Here is a 17,478-nt window from a genome sequence, read left to right on the forward strand (position 1 = left end):
ATGACATGCCATGAGAGGTGCTGCTCACCTTTAGAAACCTGCTGCGGATACGGCCTGGCACAAGGTTTACACCATCTTCTCCAATTTTCATGGGCCAGCAAAAGCTCACCGGACGCTGCAATGCTTTCCAGGGTTCAGGCCTCTCTCGATGAACCCATTCCAGGACATGCCGCCCTTTGCAAAGAAAAGAGAACTTTCCCTGGGGTTTCCGTTGGCATCTCCAGAGTCGGTTGCATCGATGCACCGTGAGGGGCACCCGTCTCAGCCGCTCCGGTTTTGAGGATCTGAACCAGGCTCCCTTCCAATAGGCCAAGGGCAATGGAGCCCACCGCTTCGGAATGGCGCTCGCCTATCTCTCAGGACTGACTATCCCATGTTCAATTGTTTTTCACATGGAACCCTTCTCCACTTCAGCTTTGAAAGTTCTTGTTTGAATATTTGCTACTACTCCCACTGAGATCTGAGCCCAGGGCAGTTCCACTCAGGCCCCTGCCCTGAGCTTCTGCACTCATTGTGGCGGCCCGGCTTAAAGCCCCCCTGGAGGCAAGATGCAACAGCCAGGTATGGGCTTGATGCTATAGCGCCATCCATTTTCAAAGCTAGTTCATTCGGCAGCTGAGTTGTTACACACTCCTAACCAACTCCTTTTCTGGGGTCTTATGAGTGTCGGCATTGGGCGCCTTAACACGGTCAAAAAATGGAAAAATTAGGAGCAGCACCGCGTTGGGGAGAGAAAAACTCGTGTGCAGGTCTTCACAACAGGGTCCACTAAGGGCCCTTGTATCCAGGAAAGAAGAAATACTGAAGCAACACTCCGTAAACGTGTTTTTATTCCACCTTCATGATGCGACGTTTCGTCTATTCAATCAAGACATTTTCAAGCATTAACACAGTGTTTGGTTCATCCCACAGAGACAGTTCTACTTACCAAAAGTGGCCCACTAGCTGGCTCACATTCATTGCTGTGGGTTCAAGCCAGCGACCCGGGCTTCTTACCTTTTTAAAGTTTGAGATTAGGTTGAGATTGTTATGGCCCCAAGATCTCTAATCATTCGCTTTACCGGATAAAACTGAGGAGGGAGTTGAGCACCAGCTATCCTGAGGGAAACTTCAGAGGGACCTAGCTACTAGATGGTTCGATTAGTTTTCGCCTTCTATACCCATGTTGGACGACCAATTTGCACATTAGGACTGCTGCGGATCTCAACCAGAGTTTACTCTAGCCCTGCCCTGGCCGGACACAGTTCACCATCTTCCGGATGAACTGCTGTACAACAAGGCTGCCTGAAACCGGCAGAACCATTTCCCCTAGCCAGGCTCGTGGAAGTAGGGCCCAGTTGCACTCTCCAGGGAGCTCCTGGGCCCTTCCTGGATGAAAGGGGCAATTGCCATAACAGGGTGACACTGCAGAGGGCATGCCACGTTTGTAGCCCTTAGCCTGGCCACTGCTCTCTGTTGTGTATCGGTCAAAAGACCTCCGTCCATGGAGGTCAGGGAACCGGGAAAAGTCACTTCCTGTAGCCATGCTCCTGGAACTGGTCCCTGGCCACACTTGGAGGTTGGTCCTGGTAAAGGACATGACCCTGGAAGTACAGAGTACCTCCACAAACGGTCAGAAGGAGTTACCAGGAAACCTAGCAGGGCTCCTGGAAGTGGACCCCAGTCACACTTGATGGTTTGTCCTGGTAAAAGTCTTAGCTCTGACAGTAGAGAGAGCTTCCATAAGGCGTCGGTGGGAGTCACCAGGAAGCCTAGCCAGGCTCCTGGAAGTGGTCCCTGGCCACACTTTGTGGTTGGTCTGGGTAGAGACCATGGCCCTGGAAGTACAGTGTACCTCCACCGAGGGCTAGCCAGAGGAACTGGGAGGCCTAGCCAGGCTCCTGGAAGTGGATCCCAGCCACACTTGGAGGTTGCTCCCAGTAAAAGTCTTAGCATCCATAGGGCATTAGCAGGAGTTACCAGGAAGCCTAGCCAGGCTCCTGGAAATGGTTCCGTGCCACACTTTGTGGTTGGTTCTGGGGAAAGACATGGTTCTGGAAGTGGTTCATAGGCTGGCAGTGGAGCACAGTGGAAAGATAACCCCCAAGTGCCTTCTCTGGAGAACTTGTGGTGGTAATCAGCAAAACTCACTCCCCCAAGACGGGCTCATGGAAGTGGGGCCCGGCTGCATTATCCAGGGAGCTCTTGGGGCCTGCCTCCAACCCCTGGAGGTGACTGGACTCCTCTCCATGCAGGCTGCTGTGATTTTATGTTAGAAGACTAAAGGACTTGCAGTGATGTCAGCCTGGTAACATACATTACTGCTGCATGGGGATGAGATATTGGATTCAGCCCAAGGAGGCCATGCACACCCACAAGCATAGTATCATATCGACCTTGATTGTTCCCACATGGTACATTGCTCCTTACTTTGGCCAACCTCCCGCATGGACCCGTAAAATATCCCCAATGCAACTCTGCAACATATAAAACTTTCATTTTATAATCCCTTCACATTTGGTTTTCAACTTTTATTTATCTCCTCAAACCTATAAATAATACTATCTGTACTCCTATCCCTATCCCTTCTCACATAGTGTGGTCCCTGCTCTCTATCCTTCTCATACTGTGGCCTCCTGTCCTCCATCCTCCTCCAGTAGCCCCCTGTCCTCCAGCCTAATTCTGTGGCTTCCTGTCCTCTATCCTCCTTGTGTGGCCCCTCTCCTCCAGCCCCTCCTGTGGCCCCCTGTCCTCCAGCCTCCTCCTGTATCCCCTGTCCTCCAGCCTCCTCCTGTGGTGTCCTGTCCTCCAGCCTCCTCCTGTGGACTTCTAACCTCCAGCTTCCTCCTGTATCCCCTGTCCTCCAGCCTCCTCCTCCTGTCCCCCAGCCGCCTCCTCCTCCTGTGTCCCAGCCTCCTCCAGCATCTTCCTCTTGTTCACAGTCTCCTCCTCCTGTCCCCCAGAAGCCTCCTCCAACCTCCTCCTCCTTCTATCCCCCAGCCTGCTCCAGCATCCTCCTCCTGTCCTTTAGCCTCCTCCTCCTGTCCCACAGCCTGGTCTAACATCCTTCTCCTGTCCCCCAGCCTGCTCTAGCCTCCTCCTATCTCCTAGCATCCTCCTTCTGTCCCCCAGTCTTCTCCAGCAACCTCCTTTCCACAAGCCCCCTCATCCAGTATCCTCCTGTCCCCCAGCCTCCAACTGTCCTCCAGCTTCCTCCTTCTGTCCCCAGCCTGCCCCAGATCCTCCTTTCCTCCAGCCTCCTCCTCCTGTCGCCCAGCCTCCTCCAGTCTCTTCCAGCCTCCTCCTGTCCTCCAGCATCCTCCTCCTGTCCTCTAGCATCCTCCTGTCCTCTATCCTCCTCCTGTCCCCCAGCTTTCTTCTCCTCCAGCAGCCTCACCCTGTCCTCCGGCCCCCCTGTCATCTATCCTTCTCCTGTCTTCCAGCCTCCTCCTCCTCCAGCTGCCTCCTTCTGTAGCCTCCCATGTCCTCTATCCTCCTCCTGTCCCCCAGTCTCCTCCTGTAGCCTCCAGACCTGTTCTCCATCTCCCGCTCAGGTCCGCCGGAGTTCATCATCTTCTTCCTGGTGCATGTAAGTGCATTGTCTTGTGACACAATTTTAAAGTTAAATCCCGCAGTTTGTCTTAATCAGTTGGATCATTCGACGGCCCGCCCCCGATTTCTGTCGCATGAAAGCCGGCGCCCATATGCCAAAATCCGTTTGCGTGAAACACAATCCCCTTCTAAATGCCTGTTCCAGGGGCGCGATTTCTGAAAAGTCGGAAAACCCGACGGAAATGTGGCCGTGGGACCCTTAGTAAATAAGAGCCATTGGGGCACATTTACTTACCCCGTCCTGTCGCGATCCTGCGGTGCATTGTCCGACGAGGATTGGAGTGCGGCACGATTCACTAAGGTCGTGCGTCCAATTTCCTGCAGGTGTCGCTGCTGTGCTGAGCTCCGCTAGGGGTTCATCTTACGACACATTTAGTTTTTTTAAATTCCGCGGTTTGTCCGAATCCGACGGCCTCGCCCCCCATTTCTGTTGCATGCAAGCCAGCGCCAATGCGCCACAATCCGATAGCAAAACGTAAATATTCGGGAAAACCCGACGGAATCGCAGTCCGTGGACCCTTAGTAAATGTGCCCCATTGTGTTTTATTTTTTTTACCTATATATGAAACAATCTCTGTAGTTAATATTGTTGAAAAAAGACCTATGTCCACCAAGGAAAGAATCATATAAAAGGATCTATCTAATGTAAAAATAATTTGGGAAAAGCTAAAGTATTATAAAAAATTTTAGATAAAAATTTTGGTGAATAGTAAAGCTGCTGACTCAGCATATATAGAGAATAACTATGTTCTGTAGTAGTCAAAAAACGCATTTAAATGGTCATTCTCCATCAATTCTCCTCCTATCTCCTCCTATCTGTCTTGTGAAAAACTGTAATTCCTTATACATATCACAGTACTGCTACCCCAGCCTTTATACATGGATATATAACATTCCTACAGCCAATCAATCTTATTTATATTCTAGCTCCACCTCTGCTTAGAGGAACATTCTGTTAATATCAACTTCCAAAGTAGATAACATGGAAATAACTCAACAGAATTCTAAATGTGCTCTTCTCTTAGCCATCTCATCTTTCTTTTGTTGAGTTTATACCACATTTATTGATGCATGACCACTACATTGCATATATGCCACCATTTTCCCGTGAATTCTCACAACCCGATGACGTCACAAGGAGATATATACGGGGGATGTATATAGTTATTGTTTTGGGAAAATGGCATCAGCATTTAAAGAGTTAACACCCATGATCAGAGCCAGCACCGATCATGGGCATTTATGGAGGGGCTAGCTGGACGCCATACCATACAGCCCCCTCATGGTGATTTTATATACCGCCCCCCCCCCCCCTTATGGGTATTTAATATAAAGCCTCATTCGTACCCTATGAATTTATTAGATACAGCCCCCCTCAACCACATTGATTCCTTATGTACAGCCTTATGTGGGTCCCCAGCACCGGGTATGCCCAATGCTGGCGATGGCCACAGTCTGGTGCTCTGTAAGATCACAGTGCATGTCACTCCCTATAAATACACAGTTGCTTCTGTGGTAATTAGCCCCACAAGAATATCTTAATTAGTAATTAGGGACAGTTGTTTACAGATACAATTTCAGCTACAGACTCTCTTGGGCATTAATCATATCTGTTATCAGAAAAAGCAACTCTGTAATACTGAGACTGAGCTCTAATGTATTTTGATCCAGGACTGTATCATTAATTATGCTGGCGAGGGAGTTCAGATCCCACAACATTCCCTGCTTGTTCAGTGTCTATACAACAAGGTCAGAATGAAGTTCTTTTGTAATTACAATAGTATTTACATATTAAACATTAAAGGGGTTGGACACTTAAAAAAAAAGCCCTACTAGGGTAAGCACGAGACCCAAATAGGGACACACAGCAAATGGAGGGGGCCATGCATTCTTTACTGTGTACAAGCTCCTTCCATCATAGCCACTTCCATAGCAGTGGTTGAAAAGGTCAAGGACATTCGCATCTCCCTCCTATATGGGTGATCCTATGAAGGCCCTGTAAGACACCCAAAATGGATGCTATGGAGAACTAAAGTTAGGGGTGGCTAAAAAAGTTCTGATTAAGTAATCATTAGAGATGAGCGAGCACTAAAATGCTCGGGTGCTCGTTATTCGAGACGAACTTTTCCTGATGCTCGAGTGCTCGTCTCGAATAACGAGCCCCATTGAAGTCAATGGGAGACCCGAGCATTTTTCAAAGGGACCATGGTTCAGGAATAAAATGTTTTATTTAATTGAAAAAGAATGTCTTCTGATAAGTTAGCAGATGTATGCAAACATCTGCAATCTATTCTTCACTGTTCCGCGCGTATATTATCTCCCGACAAGTTAGCAGATGTGAAGAACAGTGAAGAATAGAATAAAAACAGTGAACACAGGATCATTTAAGTGAAAAACGCAGTGAAAAATACAGTGAAGAATAGATTGCAGAAGTTCGACACATCTGCTTACTTGTCGGGAGATATGCTATCCCGGGATCCGCTCCTCTTCTTCCACTGAAGTCTCCCCGATCTCTCTGCCCTTCCCGATGTCTCTGTGCCCGCCGCTGCCCCGCTGTCTCCGTGCCTGCCGCTGCCTGTGCAGCTCCCCGGTGTCGCTGTCCTGCTCACTATGTTCTTCAATGTGTTCTTCCGACAAGTAAGCAGATGTGCCGAACATCTGTAATCTATTCTTCACTGTGTTTTTCACTGTGTTTTTCACTTAAATGATCCTGTGTTCACTGTTTTTATTCTATTCTTCATTGTTCTTCACTGTTTTTTTTTTATTAAATGCTCGATCTTGAGCAGGGGAAATACTCGTCCGAGCAACGAGCCGTTTCGAGCAATCTCTAGTAATCATCCTTCTCCATGGGTCATATGAGCTTGTGGGTGCCACTTGCTGACATCTATTCACCGCTCACCACCTTGTATGACCTGGTTATGATCACAGTTCTCCGATCCTTGCCTGCAGATTGTGCTAGTCATATCAATAACTCTAAACCCTTCAGTATGCTCACAGCATATCACCTGCACCTCTGGGCTAGTTAAGGCCACTTAACATAGGAAGGTGACTAATAAAAGATCCTAGTTTGTGTGTTACTGCAAGAGTATCTTTCTGCAGTTGTGTTTCCTGATTATCTGGGGTTTGACCTTGGCTTGTCAATTTAGCCCTGACCTTATAATGTCCCCTAGCCGGGACTCTGCCTGTTCCTTTGGTGCCTTATGCCAGCTACTTCTTCCCAAATCCCCTCTCCAGGGTTAGCCTGATGATTTCTGCGATTGTGCCTCCTGATCAATTTTGTTTTCAAATTACAGTCATTCTAGTTTTTGTCATGGTCATGTGGTGTTGCATCAATTATGTTTGTGGACACGTCTGTACTCCACACTATGTGTGAGATAGGCCCAAGATCTAATTGTCACGCAGTCCAGTAGAACCTACACGAAGACAATGTCTCATCTCCTCCCATCGGGCCCTTTTATTTCAACCTCAAATCTCCTTTTAACATGATAGCACATACAGTGTATTGATTAGGGATAGTCTAGAAGCCTTTCCCTTGTGATCGACACACAGCACCAACAGAATTCACAGGTTCAACCAATGACCTTGCCTTCTAAATGCTGGAAAAACACAGTCCTTTTTCATATAGCAGAAACTGTACAATTCATCAGCTCATCATCTGCTCCATGGCGACATTCTCCAGAGGCTGATGGATACTAAAGGATTATAAATCTCTTAAAAGTAAACTATGTCACATTTATATAGCGACCTTAAAATCTTTCATAAAGAACAGGTCCATTCCGACCTCCAGCCCAAACTCAATTATCACATAGTTGCACCCCCTTTGGTAGACCATCTATCCTATGCGCTATGGGCAGTTCTGGAAACCATACCAATTTTATAAAAAAAACATGTACATATCTTACTTCCATCCTAATTAATTTCCTAGTACATAATGGTGACATTTTCTAATGATCATGGTAAGTGAAACCTATGAATATGTTATGTACAGCCCAGGCTTTACCAATTACTGTAACTAATATCGAGGGATTAATTATCACAAAGGTTTTGTTGTAAATACACCTAAACAATAGCGTAGTATCCGAGAAGAGCAGATCACAAGGGAGACAAGATTCATCTTCTGTAGCAAGAGGATCGTGACCAACATAATATTAATAATGAGTGAATTAGATTAGGCTACATTAGAAGGATAAACATCTGAAGGTTGGCGTGGATTGGAAGTAAGGTAAGTTTAACAGAAATACCCTAGAGGACCTTTCACAAATGAATCCAAAAATATACAGTGTGTAAACCTGAGCATGAAATCATATTGGAGGCATCCTGTCAGGGCTGGGAGTCTGTGGACCCTTTGGACCACCGCGGAAGGTGGTACTAGCCGACCTGGGATCGGAGTCTAAGTGGCACCCGGTCTTCACTAAAGCCTGCCGCAAAGCGGGATGGGCTTGCTGTGGCGGGATACCACCAGGTCGTTCCACAGGTGCGACTAGCCCACGGTGGCAGCCGAGGTAGTAACACAGGAGACAGTCTGTACCCGGGGAGGACGGCAGGAGAATAGCACAGAAAGGCACACCAGGACTCACGTCAGGAATCACAGGAGCTGGCACACGGGTCAGGAACACAGGAATGGACTGGCATACAGGAACGCAGGAATCACAGGAATGGACTGGCACACAGGAACGCAGGATTCACAGGAATGGACTGGCACACAGGAACGCAGGAATCACAGGAATGGACTGGCACACAGGAACGCAGGAATCACAGGAATGGACTGGAACACAGGAACGCAGGAATCACAGGAATGGACTGGCAGACAGGAACACAGGAATCACAGGAATGGACTGGCAGACAGGAACACAGGAATCACAGGAATGGACTGGCAGACAGGAACACAGGAATCACAGGAACGCAGGAATCACAGGCTACACAGGGCAGCTTTCTCTTCAGGAGAAGGCTTGAAGATCCGGCAAGGGTCACAGAAAGGGACAGGAAGCACAGCGAGCTGCGGGAGCAACGGAGATCGCCGCTGGAGCCAGAGGAGGTAAGAGGCACCGGGCCCCAAGACAGGGATTGAGGGAGCAACCGTGACACATCCTTTAGAGGTATACATTTTATTAGGAAAATTCATCTCAATCTAATGTAGAAGTCAGATAAACACTTCAAATGTCGATACAACTTTAGATTTTTTAACAAAATTGACAGGGATTGCCACTTCTAAGTACAACTGTTAGTCCAAGTCTAACTAAGTCTAACTATTTGGTCTCCAAGTCATGGCAAAATTTTAAAAACTGAAGAAACTAATTAGAAATTATTTGGAATCAAATTTGGAAGAAAGTCCTTAAGATTACAGGGGAAATTATCTGATGCACCATAACATCCAACTTTTTCTGACAATTATAGAATATTTGAAATTTGTAAGTTTTCTTATATTGAGTATTACCAAAGGCTAAAAAAAAAGAGAAGAAACTTTTCACCTTTCAAATACTATAAATAAGTCCCACTTACCATTTTATGTGGGATGTTTTTGTTAAAAGAAGATTGACAGATGTAACTTAGAACCTAAAACTCTGGAGATAACCATATTTAATGCTAAAACTTTATTATATACTTACATTTACTAAACATTGCACCACATTGAGTTAATAATATATAAGGTAAAATAGATAACAATTTATTGGTTTCGCCAGGTCATAGATCTTGAAGAAAATGGACCCCAACCAAACAGTTATCAAATCATAAAAGGAATCACTGATGTTTCAGGTCTTCAAGTTCTTCCTCCTGGTACTTCTAATCTATCTCATAACTCTTAGTGGTAACATGACCCTTCTTCTCTTGTTATGTCTGGATGGCCATCTCCATACTCCAATGCATTTTTCCCTGGGTAACTTGTCCCTAATAGACTTGTCTTGTTCTACGGTCACCCTACACAAGTCTATTTCTTGCATGATACAGATGTACATGTTTGGTTCTTTGAGGGTTCATGAGTTATTGATGCTGACGGTTATGACCTTTGACTGCAATGTGGCTGTTTGTAACCAATAACCATATAACATGATTATGAATACTAGAACTTGTAGCTTATTGGCTTCTATGTGCTGGGTATGGGGTTTTTTTTGCAAGTCTTTCCAACACTTGGGATCCTCTACAGCTTCTCCTATTATTCATCCAATGAAATCCACCACTTTTTCTGTGAGATTGTTCCCCTGATGAGAATACAGAGCAGTATTGGAAGATGTAAGAACTTCTACACGTGTTCCTCTCACCTGATGGCCTTCATCTTGCTCTACACAACTCTTGTTGGACAATATCTGACACCAAATCTCTGGAGCACCCTGGAATCAGAAATATATTTTGCATTTTTTAACACGCCGCTGTCCCGATGTTAAAGACGTAAAACAAGCTTTCAGGCAGAGCTTCAGGCATTTCAAAAAATAATTGTCAGTATGTTCTGTGTAATTTACTTTCTGTCTGTCTGATCCATACCAAACCATGGGTCTAGCATTAAGTTGGGGCATTTAAGTAAATTAGTCTTTGAGATATCATTAAATTACAGTAATGATTTCATTAATTATATTTTATTTTACAAAGTCTGGGCTCCAGATATTCGTTGGGTCAGTATTTTACTTAAATTAAGGGGTACATTCTGCTTGCTTGGCAATTCTGTTTACTTTTATGTTTTAATATACAGGGGGTCCCCTACTTAAGGACACCCGACTTACAGACAACCCATAGTTACAGACAGACCCCTCTGACCTCTGGTGAAGCTTTCTGAATGCTTTACTATAGTCCCAGATTGCAATAATCAGCTGTAAGGTGTCTGTAATGAAGCTTTATTGATAATCCTTGGTCCCATTACAGCAAAAAATGTTTAAACTCCAATTGTCACTGGGGCCCAAATTTTTTTGGTCTGGATCTACAATTATAAAATATACAGTTTCGACTTACATACGAATTCAACTTAAGAACAAACCTCCGGACCCTATCTTGTACGTAACCCCGGGACTGCCTGTAAACCTAATGAATGGATAAATCATATAGAATTCATGGGAATTTTAAAGGGAAATGTGCAATTCTTCATTTCGCATGAGGTGGCGCTTCAGAGTAACTGAACACTTGCCTGCAGAGTCCCTCATAGATCACAGCTGGTTACTGGAAGTTACAACATTGGTTTCTCATTCACCCAAACAGTTCTGGAACACCTTGCTCCTTGGGTTTCCTATTTTCTATTCTGACCCCATCATGGCTGACTTCTTTTCTATCCTATGAATTTTCCATCTTTGTTATTCTCCTATATGCAAAGATACGTGATTTGTCTTTATCCATCACTTAGCTCAGTGCAGGGATCCTATATATGGTCTGCAGGAGCTCAGTGCAGAGGTTGTCTATAGGGTCTACAGGAGCTCATTGTCAGGATCTTCTATATGGTCTACAGGAGCTCAGTGCAGGGATTCTCTATAGCAGTGATGGGCAACCTTTTGAGCTTGGTGTGTCAAAATTCGCCAAAAAAACGAGCATAACTCGGGTGCTGTGTCACCTTTAGGAAAAACCTAATTTTGTAATAACATGTCCAGCAGCGGCCTCCCCTTATTAATAACATGTCCAGCAGCGGCCTCCCCTTATTAATAACATGTCCAGCAGCGGCCTCCCTTTACTATTAAAATACCCCTAGCGGCCTCCCTTTACTACTAAAATACCCCTAGCGCCCTCCCTTTACTACTAAAATACCCCTAGCAGCCTCCCTTTACTACTAAAATACCCCTAGCGGCCTCCCTTTACTACTAAAATACCCCTAGCTGCCTCCATTTACTACTAAAATACCCCTAGCGGCCTCCCTTTACTAATAAAATACCCCTAGCGGCCTCCCTTTACTACTAAAATACCCCTAGCGGCCTCCCTTTACTACTAAAATACCCCTAGCGGCCTCCCTTTAATACTTAAATAACCCTAGCGCCCTCCCTTTACTACTAAAATACCCCTAGCACCCTCCCTTTACTACTAAATTACCCCTAGCGGCCTCCCTTTACTACTAAAATACCCCTAGCGCCCTCCCTTTACTACTAAAATACCCCTAGCGCCCACCCTTTAAATATAATATAATAATAAACTTATATACTTACCCAGTGATGTCTTCTTCCCTGTAGCTTTACTGCAGGTCTGACGATAATGGCGGCTCGGCTCCTCCAGGTTGCACCGCGCGCCTCGGGTCACGTGACTGACGTGACCTGACGTCAGGTCGCCTCAGTCACGTGACGAGCAGCGTGCATTGCAGCCTGGAGGAGCCGGAGGAGTTGCAGAAGGTGGGCGGACCAATGCGGCGCCGGACAGGTAAGCAGGGGGCAGAAACACAGGGACGGGGGCGGGACATTAACACAGGGGGAACACATTACACAGGGACAGAAACACAAGGACGGGGGCGGGACATTAACATAGAGGTAGCACATTACACTGAAGCAGCACATTACACAGGGCGCTGGGCGGCCGCGTGTCAGCAAAAATGACTACGCGTGTCAGTGCTGACACGCATGTCATAGGTTCGCCATCACTGCTCTATAGGGTCTACAGGAGCTTGGTGCAGGGATTCTCTATATGGTCTACAGGAGCTTAGTGCAGGAATTCTCTATAGGGTCTACTGGAACTTATTGCAGGGATCTTCTATATATGGTCTACCGGAGCACATTGCAGGGATTTTCTATATTGTCTAAAGGAGCTCAGTGCAGGGATTCTCTATAGGGTCTACGGAAGCGTGGTGCAGGGATCTTCTATATATGGTCTACCGGAGCACATTGCAGGGATCCTCTATATCAGTGGTCTTCAAGCTTTTTTGCACAGTGACAAACTGTAAACATAAATTTTCTCCAGGGACCAGTGGGGTGGGGTTGGGGGGATGCCGTCAGTTGTCAGTTTCCTAGCCAAAAAAAGTATGTTTGAATGCGCCACAATAACACCCTGTGTGCCTAGCCTGTATTGTCCCATTTCATGAAGAAGCAACCCCCAGTTATATTGTCCCCTTTCCTGCAGCATGCCCCCTCCCATGCCTCCTTTCCTGCATCATGCCTTTCTCCCATGTCCCCTTTCCTTTAGCTTCCCCCACCCTCTGCACCAATATCACTTTTCCCAGCCGAACTCTGTAAAATTATATTGTCGTGACAATCATGACACTAGCCAGCAATAGAGTAGTGCATTGACATAGAAATTAAGTAAAGGAAGAGAAGACTACAGAGGTCGGCTCCAGCCCGGAACCAGGTGTTCCACGGCCCGGTCTTGGACCACAGACCGGTGGTTGGGGAACACTGTTCTATATGGTCTACAGGAGTTGTCTATAGGGTCTACGGGAGCTTTGTGCAGGGGTTGTCTATAGGGTCTACAGGCACTCAGTTCAGGGATCTTCTAAATGGTCTACAGGAGCGCAGTGCAAAGGTTGTCTTTTTGGTCTACAGGAGCTCAGTCCAAGGATTCTCTATATGGTCTACAGAAGCTCAGTGCAGGAGTTGTCTATATGGTCTACAGGAGCTCAGTGCAGGCATCTTCTATATGGTCTACAGAAGCTCAGTGCAAGGGTTGTCTTTGTGTTCTACAGGAGCTCAGTGCAGGGATCTTCTATATATGGTTTACAGGAGCTTATTGCAGGGATCCTCTATATGGTCTACTGGAGCTCACTGCAGGGATTCTCTATAGGGTCTACAGGTGCTCATGCAGGAATCTTCTATAAATGGTCTACATGAGCTCAGTGCAGGGATTCTCTATAGGGTCTACAGGAGCTTTGTGCAGGGGTTGTTTATAGGGTCTACAGGAGCTCAGTGCAGGGATCCTCTATATGTTCTACAGAAGCTCAGTGCAGGGGTTGTCTATGTGGTCTACAGAAGCTCAGTGCAGGGGTTGTCTATGTGGTCTACAGAAGCTCAGTGCAGGGGTTGTCTATGTGGTCTACAGAAGCTCAGTGCAGGGATTCTCTATACTGTCTACAGGAGCTCATTGCAGGGATCTTGTGGTCTATGTAGTCTACAGGAGCTCAGTGCAGGGATTCTCTTTTGGGTCTACAGAAGCTTGGTGCAGGGGTTGTGTTTAGGGTGTGCAGGAGCTCGTTTCTTGCATCTTCTATATGATCTACAGACTTGTGCAGTATCTATACAGTTTTAGACCACAGACCTGAAACCCTAAATATGAACCTAATACGAAACACCTAAATACAGGCACCAAAAATGCAATTTAGAAGGGTATTCAAAGATTTTGGTGCAAGGTCCAAGTTTTTGGAGCAAATTGTGCAGTAATTTACACTAAGATGTTAGATTGTTGCGCAAGGGTTTAATGGCTTTACACACCACCGACAAGGTTCTGACCCGTCCCCACATTAATGAAGGTGAACTTTGTAAGATAGCTTTTAGCTCCTCTATTTTGTGCCAGAAAAGCATGCAAAAAAAGTGTGGGGAAGATGTGCCCAAATTAAGTTACAAAAAAATAAGGGCGTGAGTGTTAGAAAAGGAGCAATACTGCAGTGCCGACACTTCATAAATCTGGAGCTCAAGATGCAGCAATGGGAAAAAAAATCCACAAAAAAACTGTCAGAAAGAGAATAATGAATGCCCCTCTTAATGTTCCCTTACAGATCTTCAGAACGAGCACAGCACTCGGCAATTTCTGTCATCTCCATAGAGATTAATGGAGCAGAACGGTCAAGCGAGGCCGTCTGCTCCATTAGTCTGAGGACCCGCGCGGGGTCGGTCGGACCCCTCGTTTCAGCGATCTGCGGGGCCTCAGCACTGAGACCCCCACTGATCAGCAAGTTAGGGCCTATCCCGTGGATAGGGCCTAACTTGCCTTCATGGAAAAACCCCTTTAAGGTTATTTTTATTGTCCACAACCTCTACAATAATGATGGATTGCAGGTGGTTTTCCCCTGCTTCAATGTTTCACACCCTGGAGGATAGATACCTTCATGTTAATTATGAGCGTGAGAAATGTAGGTAAAATTACATCTCATTTTTCCCTAATTGGCAATTAAGGATTACATGAGGGTTTGCTTATCCCCTAGGACATGCTATATGTACAGGCAGATAGTTATTAGTAGCTCCATTCTGTGTGACCAATGTCTGCATCTACGAAGAAGAGAGAACAGACAAGACCGTGTCGAAATATTTTCACAGTGTAAGAGAATATTATGGAGGAAGGCCAGCAGATTATATAAGTGCAGGACAGGGTTATCTCTTTGTTACATTGTGGCTATTGTTGATGTCACTAATTTAACAATGAGTCTGATTAACACAGAAGCACATAGTTGTTTATGTACAGGGACAGAAGAAGATTTTTACTAAAAAACATAAAGGATGGTGAATTGCATTTTGGCAGGGAATAACATATCCATCATGATGATTAACAACTGGAGGGAAAAGAACAGAGTAGAACAGTCTGTTAGATAATCACTGGGAGTAGAGCATAAGAGGGAAAAAAAAGTTACTGAGAACTGAGGGATCATGGGACTTGTAGTTGCAGATCTTAGCCACCTTGGATATAACTTTGTCTACTTTAGAAAAAAATTTTGTAAATCATAAATGCAAACTCTGTTCTATGATTAATGACTTTGAGTTTTATTATGTTCACTTATTTATAGCATTATGGGTTTCGTATCAGAAGTTTATATTCTCGTAATACCCCTTTAGGCTTCTCCGTTTAAAAGTACCAACATAGAGCTAGGGACAATTTGAGCTTTTTCTGTATTCTTTTCCCACAGATTTTTGTTTTGTTCACCATAGCCTCATTTTCTATATCCAGGTTTATATTCTGAGGATCATGGAAGGACCACCAGGATTTCCTGCATAAGTTTTTGCTCTTCAAGTACCAGAAATCAGAAGCAGAAATGCTCCTTCAGAAAAGGTTCTCTACATTGCTTTTCTCAATGGCAGAGCTCCATCGGATCGGATTTATTTCAGTTCTTCACAAAGGTCAGTGAATCTTTTTTGTGGGGAGGGTCACCGATAGCTACAGGAGCAAATAGTAGCAATAATATGAAAAATAGAGGGTGCCCGGTATTAAGAGGTTACACTGGGGAAAGATACTGAGGATACTCGGGATAGGTCAACAATACTAAAGTTTCAGATAAAACCTTTGAGGCAAAAATTATACAAATTTTCAGTAAATACACTTTACTGTAATTGATGTATGTTCTCTTTCAGATACTTAAACTTGGCCAAAATGCGAACAAACCAAACAGCAATCACATTTTTCATCATTAAGGGGATATCCGATAATCCAGCGTTACAGCTTCCAATCTTCCTTCTGGTTCTCATGTTTTATCTCATCACAATATCTGGTAACTTGACTATTCTCATAGCATGTAAGGACCCTCGTCTCCACACTCCAATGTACTTCTTCCTTGGTAACTTGTCCATCATAGACATCTGTTTTTCCACAGTTTCCTTGCATAAGATCCTCACAAATTTTTTGGCTGGAGATAAAAGAGTTTCGTTCTTGGCTTGTATGGCCCAGATGTACATTTTTGGATCATTACAAGGCTTTGAGTTGACAATTTTAACAGCCATGAGCTACGACCGCTACGTGGCCATCTGTAAACCTCTACGATACCATCTGGTGATGAATGCTAGAACTTGTGGAATATTGGCTTCAGCCTGTTGGATTATAGCATTTTTGCAAGTTATGCCCCCTGTTGGTATGGTGTATAGTTTCTCTTGCTATTTTTCTATTGAGATCAACCACTTCTTCTGTGACATTATTCCCGTCATAAAAATTTCTTGTGAAGACACCAGTTTTGTCGAAATGCTCTTTCTCATAGAAACCATATTTCCCATGATACTACCTCCCTTTCTCCTAACTTTTGTGTCTTATATATTCATAATACACGCCATTCTGAGGATACGGTCCAGTTCTGGAAGACTGAAGGCCTTCTACACATGTTCCTCACACCTTACGGTTGTGATATTGCTATATACAACGCTCTTCAGTCAATATACGACACCAAACATAAGTAGCACTTTGGAGTTTAAGAAGCTTTTTGCTCTGTTAAACACGGCCGCTGTCCCTATCCTCAATCCAGTGATCTACAGCCTCAAGAATAAAGATGTAAAAAGGGCTTTACAAAAGAGTCTAGGCCCCATTAGAATTTTGTGACTATTAGCATATTCTCTCTAAGAACCTCTGCAGAGCTATTGAGAATCATATTCTGTGTTACCTCAACTTGAACATTTGATGTTAGGCTTTGGGGTTTTAGATCAACAACAATTTTCCAGGGCAAAAAGTTTCTCTCTCCAGGGGATCCATCTTCTCCAGCCACTAATATATAACTTTCTTGTACTTGACTCCACCAGATAAGAAAGAATACCATGAAACTTATCCAAATATTTACCATATTTGCCCAAAAATTACATTTTATCATTGGAAGTCCCAACAGAAGAACAAGCAGTAGAAAGTTTAATTATTGAGGGAACCTTTCTAAAAATATCCTTTATGACAACCTTTATGATGTGCAGTCAAATGATTAGTTTGTGTCATCTGCTTGAGATATGAATGTATCTATGGATAAAATATAGAGCCATGATAGGTTGCCTAGTTTTGTAATGTTTATGTATATTTTCGACACATTTATAGCTTACAGTGTGAATAAAACTGAAAAAAAACATAAGGGTAGCGATAACATTGCTATAATGTATGTTTAGAAACAATCTCATTGTCTTCTTTAACCGGTTAAGGACCGGGCCCTTTCCTGTTTTTTCATGTCCATTTTTCACTCCCCACCTTCAAAAATCTATAACTTTTTTATTTTTACACGTAAAGAGCTGTGTGACGACTTGTTTTCTGCGTAACAAATTGCACTTCATAATAATGGTATTAAATATTCCATGCCATGTACTCGGAAGCGGGAAAAAAAATCCAAATGCAATGAAA

The 17,478-nt window shown here is 44.6% G+C and overlaps 1 protein-coding gene across 1 annotated transcript; it reads left to right on the forward strand.

The window, feature by feature from the left end:
* LOC140076408 (olfactory receptor 5G9-like) lies at window positions 1–16,704 on the forward strand. The gene is made up of 2 exons (XM_072122937.1): window positions 1–245; window positions 15,753–16,704. The coding sequence occupies exons 1-2, from the start codon at window positions 1–3 to the stop codon at window positions 16,702–16,704; spliced, it is 1,197 nt and encodes a 398-aa protein (XP_071979038.1).
* The last annotated feature ends 774 nt before the right edge of the window (window positions 16,705–17,478 follow it).

The sequence above is a fragment of the Engystomops pustulosus genome, chromosome 9 (genome assembly GCF_040894005.1).
Source record: "Engystomops pustulosus chromosome 9, aEngPut4.maternal, whole genome shotgun sequence".
NCBI lineage: Eukaryota > Metazoa > Chordata > Amphibia > Anura > Leptodactylidae > Engystomops > Engystomops pustulosus.

Bases quoted from the DNA above. Each gene is read 5' to 3' on its own strand.
- LOC140076408 (XM_072122937.1), top strand. From the start codon at position 1: ATGACATGCCATGAGAGGTGCTGCTCACCTTTAGAAACCTGCTGCGGA. The intron at 246-15,752 runs GTGAGGGGCACC...GTTCTCTTTCAG, and splicing joins GTCGGTTGCATCGATGCACC to ATACTTAAACTTGGCCAAAA.